This window comes from Cheilinus undulatus, linkage group 14 (genome assembly GCF_018320785.1).
Source record: "Cheilinus undulatus linkage group 14, ASM1832078v1, whole genome shotgun sequence".
Lineage (NCBI taxonomy): Eukaryota > Metazoa > Chordata > Actinopteri > Labriformes > Labridae > Cheilinus > Cheilinus undulatus.
Window position 1 is genome coordinate 25,758,563 of NC_054878.1, and position 12,111 is coordinate 25,770,673.

At 41.8% G+C, this 12,111-nt stretch overlaps 1 protein-coding gene across 1 annotated transcript; it reads right to left on the bottom strand.

The window, feature by feature from the left end:
* Window positions 1–274: 274 nt before the first annotated feature.
* LOC121521802 (jun dimerization protein 2-like) lies at window positions 275–11,908 on the bottom strand. The gene is made up of 5 exons (XM_041805966.1): window positions 11,777–11,908; window positions 10,536–10,588; window positions 2,213–2,433; window positions 1,548–1,652; window positions 275–1,337 (listed from the first exon to the last, which is right to left on the bottom strand). The coding sequence occupies exons 3-5, from the start codon at window positions 2,408–2,410 to the stop codon at window positions 1,146–1,148; spliced, it is 495 nt and encodes a 164-aa protein (XP_041661900.1). The 5' UTR covers window positions 2,411–2,433; window positions 10,536–10,588; window positions 11,777–11,908; the 3' UTR covers window positions 275–1,145.
* Between the last annotated feature and the right edge of the window lie 203 nt (window positions 11,909–12,111).

The window sequence follows — 12,111 nt, forward strand, 5'->3', positions numbered from 1 at the left end:
AATGTAAGGAAAACTGGGTAAAAGGTTAATATTGACTTCAGAGATTCCTCCTGTTGAGTTTTGTACAATGGAGCTGTGTAAACAGTTATAAATGACCTTTCACATTTTTGAAAATGAGAGTTAAACCTTAATACAAACTCATCAGCGGAAGACAGCATGATTGTGCAACATCTATGTTTTGGTATTTTTGCTCGCTGAGCGGAACTGATAAGACAACTTTCATTTAACTAAAGAAAGTTTAGGTATGCCCAGTGGAGTAAAAACACAGTTTTTGTTGTAGTTAGAAAATAAAATTTAATCTATTCAGGTACCAAAGTCAAACATAGCAGATAAAAGAACAGACAATGAAATACTGCTCAGCTGAAAAGACTTCCTTTTTGTGTTCACAGCTGCTTGACAGCGCAATATGACAGACTGAAAAGACTGAAAGACAAATCACATCAAGTGATTAACAAGTATCATATATATGTTTATGTATACAAAGCAGTATAAAACAATAATGGACAGACAACAAGTCCAAAAAAACAACTGTGTAAACATTTTGTGTATATGTGCTTTTTTATGACGCCAGCGTCACCACAAATCGGATCAACCGGTACTTGCCACATCTGAGGCAGGTATACAAATCAATATTACAAAACAAAACAAAAAAACTCTACTTCTTCTGGTGTACTTGTACTGAGTATTGTATACTATAAAATTCTTCACCTGTATAATTTGGCTAGCATACCAAAGAAAACTGCTAAGCCTTTGTGGGCTCTGCATTCAAACAATGCCACACAATCTACACAGGGCTTTTGTAACAGAGCACCATATCGGTATTAGTGTGTTTCCTCACTGTTGTTTCCATTAGTACTCTACTGTTTCCACTGGTCCCTTTATGTAGAGATGGTTGAAGTAACAGCTAGGCACAGCTGGTGTCAACAACAACACTTAATGCAGAGATGAAACTGGGTGATTCCAGTACTCCAATGGACAGAGCCAGCTCGTGTAAAGAAGCCCTCAAACCTCAGGTCTTTGGGCAGAGTCTCCGTAAGTCCTCAGCTTGGAGCTCGAGTGCTTGCTTAGAAATGTATTGCCAGTTATATTTTTTAAAAAATGGCTGCCACAGTGGTGCTTTTTTCAGGGAATTCACCTTCCTGGTTTCACTTTTTGTCATTGGACAGCTGCTCCAGCAAGGGGTTGGCCTCGCTCTCTGGTGTTTTGACGCTGTCCGTCCTCACGATGCAGGTGGGTCGGTGGAGATTTAGCATCATCATTAGCTGCTGCCTCTCAATACGGAGCTCCTCGATCTGGGCTTTCAGTTCAGAGTTCACCATCTCCAGACGCTCTGATTCCTAGAAGCAGATGTTGAATGATTAGTTACTAGTCAGATACTTAAAAGTAACAATCCGGAACAGAAAAAATGCTTGAACAAGGTTTAAATTTGCCTGACCTGTGTTAAATCTGGATGCTTCAGAAAAGTATAAGCTGTTTGGGTAATTTAAAGTCAAGCTATTCTTAGCTACCACCTTAGCTGTTCCGCTCCTGTTGGGTCATGAACTCACCCTTTGAAGGAAGTCAGTCCGTTCCTTCTTTTTGTTTCGGCATCGTGCTGCTGCAACTTTGTTTTTCTCTCGTCTGCGTTTTCTTCTCTCTTCGTCTTCATCCATCTGCAAAAATTATGTTTTTTTTTTACCATGAGAAACAGGCATTTAAAGAAAGTGTTTTATGATTAAAAATATGAAAATCACTCTTTTCAGAAAAGTGCATAGACCCACAAACAATGGTAGTGCTAAAAATGTTGTGGAACTTTTTGTGTAATTCTTTCTATGAACACCAGAGGGGGCAATACTGCCTGATTGCAGTGAAAGTATGGACTCATCTTGTTAGGGCTGCACATTTAAAAACTAAAATCACTCAATATTGTCCATTAGATAAGATAATATTTATTTGAACCAAACTTGCTGTCAGTATATTTCTTATTTACTTAAGTGACAAAAAGTCTTAGCACAGTGAACACTCCTCCTCCTTTCACACTTAAGTTCATGTATACAAATCCAAATGGCTTATGTTGGACACTTCATCTATTTTGGGGTTCAAACTACTGTAGAAAAAGTAAAAGCTTTCTTGATAGAGGGATATGAAATTCCTTATTCAGATCCCCTCTGACCTACTGCATATCTTTCACACCCTACTACTGAATCATTTCCTCTTTTCTCTTCCTCCTCACCTCCTCAGTTTTGATGGCCAGCGGCCTCTTCCCCAGCCTCCCCAGGAAGTGCAGTGGAGACAGCATGGCACCCAGCTGGCGGAAGTCGGCCAGTTTGAGTTGATCGGTGAGCGTGGTGGCCGAGATGCCTGCCAGCGGGCCTAGGCTGGGCAGGGAGCCGGCCGCCAGCGAAGGGTCAGGTATCTGTCCTGGCATCATGTCCGACCCTGCCACCGCCGCCCCTGAAAGAAGACAGAAAAGGGAGACTTAAGCCAAGAGTAAGAAAACTCTGTATCTACATTTAAAAGCAGAAAGCAAAGCAAATAATACAATTTTTTAATATACTCCTGGTTTATTCAGATATCCTAAAAAAAAAACCTGGTCAAGTCTGCTTGTTACATAGGAATAATACTTTTTCAAGACACAGAGGATGCAAATGGAAGCACAGTATTATACTTTTCCGATGATTTTTATATTATCTGGATTCTGTCCAAAATAAGATAAGTGTTCTGTCAACTGTCTTGTCATCAAACATCTTTCTTAATATGGCTTGCTGTTTCCAAGAATGCGCTAAAACTCTGACAGTTTTCACAGCTGTGTTATCTTTTTAGTCAGCAGCTGGTGGAAAAAAAAACAACTTCACACTGTCAGCAGCTACACACTCATCTCTGGAGTTTCACATGCAAAGAGTAGCCATGAAACTGCTGAGTAAAATTACATAAACAGAGGCCTATCTGCTGCACTCATGCTTCTGATCAATCACAGAGTGGTTTTCATCTTGAAGTTCCTTTGGTTTTTGTAGAAGAGTATTCAGAGAATATCAAAAACATTCATGTCAACACTCGTGCATTCTGCCGCCACCCTCTTTCAACAATTTGGGATGGTTTGGAGGAGTTTACCGCAGTACTTTTTAATATAATCAGGGAGGAATGAGGGGCCAAGAGAAGAAAAAGGAGAACTTGTGCAGACCTAAAGGAAGTGGATGCAGAATTAAGACGGCTCTCTAATTACTGTAAGACCAAGAGCTGGAAAAACATCTGATGGCCAAATAAAAAACAAATGTTACAGATGGGAACAGTGAAACATGAGACGACTGTACCCTGCCCATCCCAGAGAAGGAAAGTGAGACCACTGAGTTCTAGAAACACTCTTACTCCTCAGTATTAATGAGTAAAAAAAAAAACTTGAAAATATGGAACAAACATGAAAATTCAGCTGCAATTAAATTTGGATCAAGTAAATTTGACAAAATCCTTCATGACTGACATAACTGATAGCTCAAATTATTTGGCATGCTGACAAAGCATCAGCCAGGATTAGCTACTAAACCAAAACGTATGAGACCTCAAAAAAGATCGATAATAACAGCGTGACTTCTACTCTAACAGTTTAATTCACATTTGCCTACCAAACCTCTGCAGGTTGGGCACTAACTGAACAAAGCCTCTCTCATATGGATCCAACAAAGACGGTTATTGTGAGGTGCTGCGGAAACAGCTGACGGTGCTGGTGGGTGACGAGCTGACAGGCCGACTGCATTGTAAGTTAAACCAAGTTTTTTTTTTTTTTTTTTGCTAAAGGGCTGAAAGACATGCTCTATTACAAAAGCCATAAAGGAGGTAATGAAAAAAACAAGGTTATGTAACCCTATTCTAATGTACTCCACCCTGCTTATGGGCCGGTCTCTAAATGTTTTTACAGTTGGACTGGAGTTAACTGTCAAGTACGGGGGGGGGAAATCTGCTCTTTTTTGAGGAGAACATGTCTTTTACAGTATTGACTTTTAGTTTAACAACCAATATGATGTAAATAGTAGCAACTGGTGCAAAACAGCTAAGAGAGGTGATGCAGTATCAAATATTTTTGCCATATTTTGGGGTGTAATTTGGTGACCCCTGTGGACCAAGCAGGATAGTTTATCTCCTAACACTTTGCCTGTACATACACTATATTGCCAAAAGTATTCACTCACCCATCCAAATAATTGAAATCAGGTGTTCCAACCACTTCCATGGCCAAAGGTGTATAAAATCAAGCACCTAGGCATGCAGGCTATTTCTACAAACATTTGTGAAAGAATGGGTCGCTCTCAGGAGCTCAGTGAATTCAGTGCATGGTACTGTGATAGGATGCCACCTGTGCAGCAAGTCCAGTCGTGAAATTTCCTCCCTCCTAAATATTCCACAGTCAACTGTTAGTGGTATTATAATAGAGTGGAAGCGATTGGGAACGACAGCAACTCAGCCAGGAAGTGGTAGGCCACGTAAAAATGACGGTGCGGGGTCAGCGGATGCTGAGGCGCATTGTGCGCAGAGGTCACCAACTTTCTGCAGAGTCAATCACTACAGGCCTCCAAACTGCAAGTGGCCTTCAGATTAGCTCAAAAACAGTGCGTAGAGAGCTTCATGGAATGGGTTTCCATGGCCAAGCAACTGCATCCAAGCCATACATCACGAGTGCAATGCAAAGCGTCGGATGCAATGGTGTAAAGCACACCGCCACTGGACTCTAGAGCAGTGGAGACGCAATCTCTGGAGTGACGAATTGCGCTTCTCCACCTGGCAATCTGATGGACGAGTCTGGGTTTAGCGGTTGCCAGGTGAACGGTACCTGTCTGACTGCACTGTGCCAAGTGTAAAGTTTGGTGGATGGGGGATTATGGTGTGGGGTTACTTTTAGGAGCTGGGCTTGGCCGCTTAGTTCCAGGGAGAGGAACACTAAATGCTTCAGCATACCAAGAGATTTTGGAAAATTCCATGCTCCCAACTTTGTGGGAAGAGTGTGGGGATGGCCCCTTCCTGTTCCAACATGACTGTGCAACAGTGCACAAAGCAAGGTCCATCAAGACATGGATGAGAGAGTTTGGTGTGGATGAACTTGACTGGCCTGCACAGAGTCCTGACCTCAACCTGATAAAACACCTTTGGGATAAATTAGAGCGGAGACTGAGAGCCAGACCTTCTCGTCCAACATCAGTGTGTGACCTCACAAATGCACTTCTGGAGGAATGGTCAAAAATTCCCATAAACACCCTAAACCTTGTGGAAAGCCTTCCCAGAAGAGTTGAAGCTGTTATAGCTGCAAAGGGCGGAACAAACGTCATATTAAACCCCAATGGATTAAGAATGGGATGTCACTTAAGTCCATATGCCAGTCAAGGCAGGTATGCGAATACTTTTGGCAATACAATGTATGTAAAGATTGTTTTCATACATAAATAATCATCCTGCTGTCTTGTGCCTGTCAAATGTATCAACGGCTACAAATTTTTGACGCAGAAAAGGAGAGCAAATGCTGCTCAAGCTCCATGCTGACTCCTACCCACGACAATAGTGAAAGAAGTCATAAAAATTAACAATACAGAAATGGACAATCTTCTTGCTGATTGTCTTGTTTGCTTTGTAGCTCATAAAAAAGCATCATTAACAGTTTCAGTCTGTTACATAACCAGCTAAAAACTCCTCTCAGGACCTTTAAACATTTGGGGGATTACACAGCATCCACAGTCAGTCTTCAATCTGTCTCCCCACCTACTTTCTACCATTCCTCAAGACCCTCAGCCTGCATGATTTAGTCTCTTCAAGGACAAGTTGTTGTGTGGAGCCAGTGTCCAATGAGGCATTTTATTATTTAAATCCTGTCAGCCCCCTCCCTCTTTATCCCTCCCTCTCTTTCTTAGCCCTTCACACCCTATGTATGTATACTCCCATTTACACTGCGCTTGGCAGCAGCCTGTTGTTTTTACTGGAGAGGAAAAGAACAAGACAGCCCTGGTAAAAATCTCTCTCTAACAAAATTCCCTCTCTCTCTGAAAGTCCCGGGAGAAATGGAGGAATGAAAGGTGCCAAAACCTTCTTTCTCTGCAGTCTCTCTAAGAACAAGGGGAACCATATGGCTGGCTGCTAATGCAGGGGCAAGCAAGAGAAAAAGGGCTTTAAAAACAGTCCAGCAAATTGCTTGACTGTAGAAACATAAATGTAAAGGACTGATTTTTGTACATTGCTCATAACTGACCAATAACTTTGCAGGAATTCAAAGGATGCAATCCAAACTACACCCTGTGTTGAGAGCCACAGGAACTGAAGCACCCATTAGGAATGATTGAGTAAATCACGTTCAGAGCCAAGATGGAGTCCAGTTTCAAGTTGGCCAGACACTCATGACCGGTGTACAGACTCAGATTAGGCTTCCTTCTGGACAAACATGATTTTTAATGAAAATTGACACTAAAAAAATAAGACAATTCAGGAATAATCGCATTTCACGTCTATTAGTCTGGCTCCCATAAAGCACATTGAAATGCAACCCTACTCAGCCAGACAGATTGCAAGGAAAGCCCCCCATTCCTTGCTAAGGCTTGTTGAGACATGCAGCTCAGGCTAGACTTGCCACACACAAACACGCACGCACACTTTGAATACATAAACATACATTAACCTCACATTTGTCTGCATGACATCAGATCACACAAATCCAAACCCACAGAGGTAGTTTTGCCTGCAGCCTTCAAAACAAAATGCTGTCTGAAGAGAGATGCCTATCAATTATAACACATAAAAGTGACTTACAGACAATTTATTGTACTGTTCTAAAATCAAACACATAACAGAGTCTTGACGTGGCCTTCTTTTGATTTTACCGTGACTTTAAAGTTGAGAATAAAGTTTCTTTTAATCTCTTTATTCGCTTTCAACCTGCCACACAAGTGTCTTAAAATCCCCCTCACAAATTCACAGTTCTTTAAGCCTCAAGACATAAAACTCTAAAGAAGTGTGATCTGCACTGTGTAGGGAAAGTTTGCTGATGCACCACGTTCACGCTGTATAATTATACCCAAAAGCATAAGTCATAGTGATTTTTGCAGTTCTCTAAAAAGGCGTATTTTTCTCTCTTTTTTTTCTGTCAGAGGTAGACTGCAGCCAAAGCTTAGTGGTCAGCGTTTGATGATGCAACGTCGTCACGGTGCTTTTGCAGTGGAGCAGAAAAGCCAGTGCCAGCGCCTTTTAGGCCCACGCTAGCCCCAGACAAAGACACCTACACAGCCTGTCTCTGCTGCTTCTCGGGAGCTAAAGCAAGAGGAGACGCGCTCCAGCGAAGGGCGGGGAGCGGAAATGTCATGTATTAGTTATGAAATATAGGACCGTACCCGATGCAGGTCCCTGGCCTCAGCCCAAAACTAATCTTACAGCATGAGAGCAGATAGCTGGAGGTGTGCATGTGAAGGGTCCTATATGTTGAGCGGTCACTGCGTCCTACATATACATACATATATATATATATATATATATAGTTACAGTCGGCTGGTTTCTCTGCACACACTGTGTGCTTCAGCTCAACCAAATGTGTCCATTTCCTGAGTCATTCCTGAGTGCAATTAGTAGAGCCGAGGAATTCAGACCCTTACCAATAGCCAGCAGCACGACTGGAGGCCCTATTATCCTCGTCCCCTATAGAGACGCTGAAGGAGAGGGCTGGGGGGGCTTTCAAGCACTCCTCATTACCTTTATATACTGCTGCTTTATAAAAAAAGCCCACAAACCGCTAACCTCTACCAGCCTGGTCATTTTGAAGGCAGGAGTCAAACGTAATTGCTTTCTAATTTATCTCTGCCTGAGACACAAAGTTGTATTATTGCACTGCCAGACTGCTCAGAGTTAAATCACTGGATCATGGTGTGCAAACTTTCCAAGACCATTTTTTTGTCAGCATACTTTTTTCATGTCTAATTCTGGACTAATAAAGTGCAGCATGGCCCACACACCAGCATCCTGAAAAACTCATGCAAACAGCTCCTTTAGCTCAAACGCTACATGAGCCCTGAAAATGAACAATGAGCGAAAAAGGATCAGGCCAAGGCACGCTCTCTCAATCTGCGGCCAAGGTCTGAGCGATCATCATTACCGTCTGCCCTCCGTCAGGCTGTGTGTGTTGAGTTACAGACTTTCGCAATCCTCTGAGGAAACCAGGGAATTTGGCAGCAACTTTCCTCGAGGACAGGACAGTCCAAATATACAAAATACTCTTTCCTCCAACACTTCATCATGTTTTCATTGGAGGGACAAGACACATGGGGACAAGGAGAGAAGAGACACCCTAAAATTGGCTGCTGTCCTGATTATGTCTTGGTCATCTCTGGACAACAGAACATAAGATCTTTCAGTTTAGTTTCTCTCTAGATGTCCTTACAAGCTAAACAGCTGTTACTGGGAGGGGGAATCTTTTTAAAATTCCTCCTTTAATGGTAACTGAAATTTACCAAAACATTGCAAAGTAGTGATGAGCATTTAAACATTTTCATCAATAAAGGTGATCTCCGTTACAACAGTGAGCAGGCAGGAGTACAGTGCATGCTGAGGTGATCTTTTGTTCACAATAAGATAACAAAAGAGGGCAGGAAGCTTATCTCCTGCCTTTTATCCAAGACTTCACTGTAAGAATAAGAGTTTTTTAAGCAAACAGAAACACAAAGCACCTGCAGATATGCACAAAGCTTACGCACTGTGGCTGCCTTCATTCAAACCTTACTATGTGATCATTGGCTGGATTCCTGCTCAGTCTGCTTCATGCCATTCAGACAGTCACACATCTATATTCTGCACCTGGGTGGTCCTGCTTGACTTATTATACTGTTACCATTTTTCTCCACATTGTAAGTCAGGATTAGACTTTGCATGGCAGCGAGCTTTGGCTTGGCTCAGACGTGGATTAAAGGAATCAAAATACAAACTGCAGACAAAAGCCATTTTCAGACGTATAGAGGTCATGTCTATGACAAATGCACAGCGAGTTACATGAAATCCCTGAATATAAGATATTGGCCAACCCAGTTCAGAAAATCAGATTTAAGGCTGCTTGTTGAGGCAATCCCTGTTATTGTGTAACGTATGGTTGTCACTTTAATACTGCCTCACACTTCACTCTCTGATATTTCTTAATCCACCCAACATCAAGCAGACACTTGCTTTGATTGAACAAGAACCACTGCCTGCAATAAGCTATACATTCAACGATTTTGTAGCTGTGAGCTTAAGGTTGATGTTTCTGTCTGCATTTAAAGACAAGGGTGTTTTCTGTCCAAATCAAGAAAAATGTGCTCAGTCCAAAAGAAATTCAGGAAATCTGGAAATCATAACTGTAACCAGGCCTTTTAAAAGGAGCTTTCCTGGGCTCTTTTCTGAAAAGAAAAACCTACAGGCTTCAGTGATTCTTCTCTCTGTTACACCTTTGGACATTTGGGTGTTTGCTTCCACATCCATCCTGTCCTGACACTGTTTTTACAGACCATGTGGAAAGGCTTATGGGGACTACAATGTGAGACTGATAATGTGATACATGCAGCAGTGAATAGCTGCTCCCCCAGCATTAGTATTAGTATCACTGAGACTGGCTGTTGCATAGTTGGCTGGCTCACCTGCAATGCGTCTGCTGTCTATTCAGTGTACTGGGGTGCAGCTTGGCAATTCCAGCTCTCCGGAGACACACTGGAAGGCATTTCTACTTAAAATAAACCCTGTGCGCCCACGTCCAGCCTCTCAGCCCTGTCGGCCCTGTGCTGCTTGTCGGCTCGCCAGCCCTTCCCCATTAATCCACTGCAGCGTTCCATTTATTCAGGAACCATCCTACCTATGTGCCCAGGCAGGCACTGGGGCATTTAAACCCTCTGCAACACACGCTGGATCACTTAGACGCACGCAAACGCAGATAAAGACACAAAGGAAACAAATATATATAAAGAGCACAAATAGTTTCCTCTGCGTGGCATTTCGCTGTATGAGCGAGCACTGCAGCAGCTGAGGTGCATGCACTAGGAAAACACTGAACCTATGAACTTGCAAGTCACAAATGCGTACACATGCACACGATACAAGCCTATACATCATTCCTCTCATTCCTGATAGGCTTTTAACACTCAGGCCAACAGGGATAACCGCAGCTCTGGTTACTGCCCCTGTTATACAGTAAAGTGTAAATCTTTTAAAAAAGATCCTGATTTGAACAGTAGGATGACATGTACTGGCTCATCCGACAGGGAAATAACAGAATGGGATGATTGAGAAGTAATTTAAAACTGAATCTGTGCATGCATAGAAGGTTTCCTTTAAATGTGATTAAACGTACAGAGAATGTGCCCTATGGCAAGCCAAACAAAGATTAAAAATTAAGCCAATCTGATCACACATCCCTGGCAGCACTTACAAAAATACTTCACACTTCATTTACATCACTTATGTTTCATCGTAAACTAGCGAAGCCAAGAAAGGTTTGTCTAGGGCAGCAGAAGGTGATACTTGACAGAGCTTCTTGATTAAATCAACTTAAACGGTTTTAAACCCACAATACTTACTCAGAGAAAACCTGGCAGTCGTCTTCTGTCAATGATGCAAACGTGTTTGGACGCTGTGGAAATAAAAGAATATGCTTATTAATTTTCATAGTAAATTTAAGTGTTATTATGAGAACTGAATCCACTAAGTAACAGAAGAAACCAAAACTTCCTTTTCCTGAAATTACTAAAAAAATTCTAGTACATTTTTATTTAATGTTGATAGTCTAATTTATTATTGTAAATGCCTTTATTTTCACTTTATGTATGTTGACTATAGCTGGGGACATACCCAACCCCCTGTGTGTTTACATCATCATATGTTCTGGAGAAGTGTCACAATTAGTGGATAACACAAAAATGTTAAATGTCAATAAAAATTAATAGTAGTAGTCTTAACGAGAATCATTAATTGCATCCCCTCAAAACTGCCAAGAGAAATTCACTTTTATTCAACAGTCATTACGCAAATCTGTAAGACGTGTCATGGTGCTTATCTTGATGCTTCAACAAAGTGTCTGACTTTGAAAAAGTAATAGTGAAAGTAGTTAACATCAGGAGGAACAGGCTGATTCTCACGTTGCATCTATCTGGGCTCACAAGGTTCATGAGAGGACATAAAAGCAGTAAAACAAGTCAAATTCACGCCTTTCTTTGCTTTTAAATCAAAAATCTCTGCAGACACCATGTTGTTTGGTGCACCAGGCTCGACTAGCTAACTGTTAGCCTCATATGAAAACCCACAGCGTGTGGCGGGTGTAGTGTTACATAACTGCTTTCACTGAGCTAACCGACACTTCTCCTGTTCAGCAACACTGACATTAAAACTCTTGTGATGAAAATATCACCAGCGATACACAGCCTGATGTGTATTTTAGCATGTGTTGTCTGTAAATAACACGCTGTGAGGCAACAGTTGCTACACCAGTCGTTACAACAACGTAACGCACTTAACGGTTGTAGTTGTCAGAAAGTGACGCTAATTGACTTTAGCGACGAAAACTTGAAAAACTTTCCAAACTCTTGACTTTTTAAACCAACAAATAAGTTGAACAAATCCTAAAATGTGTGTGTTATCCATCACAAACATCACACAATACTCATATTAATGAATGGTGTTGAGAAGGGGCGAAGAAACGCAAAAAACGTTCAAATATCCAAAACTTGAAGCGACATTTCCTCACTACTGCTTTCAAAACAAAGCGAAAAGAAGCAAACAATAACACAATAAGATTAGCTTACTGGCTCATTTTCAGACTTACCTATTATGCGCCCAAAATCCGCAGTAGTAATAATAGTGTGACGGTGCGGGAGTTATGAGTCGGATGTAGGTTTTGGGACTAGCTGAGGTCGTTGCATCAGCCCGTTTAAGTACTGCTCTTGTCTCTGAGAGCTCAGGAATGCGGAAGTACTCTCCCGTACGTAAGCATGGATGAAAATAATGAAAGAGGAGGGCTTTACACACTGAGGGTTGTTTGCTCCACCCCTAGCAACCAAAAAACATACACAGACCAGAGGAGAGGAAAGTTTCAGCTGAGGGGACAGATAGAGAGATAGACAACACATGCCTGCAGCCACAAACGACTCAATAAATATA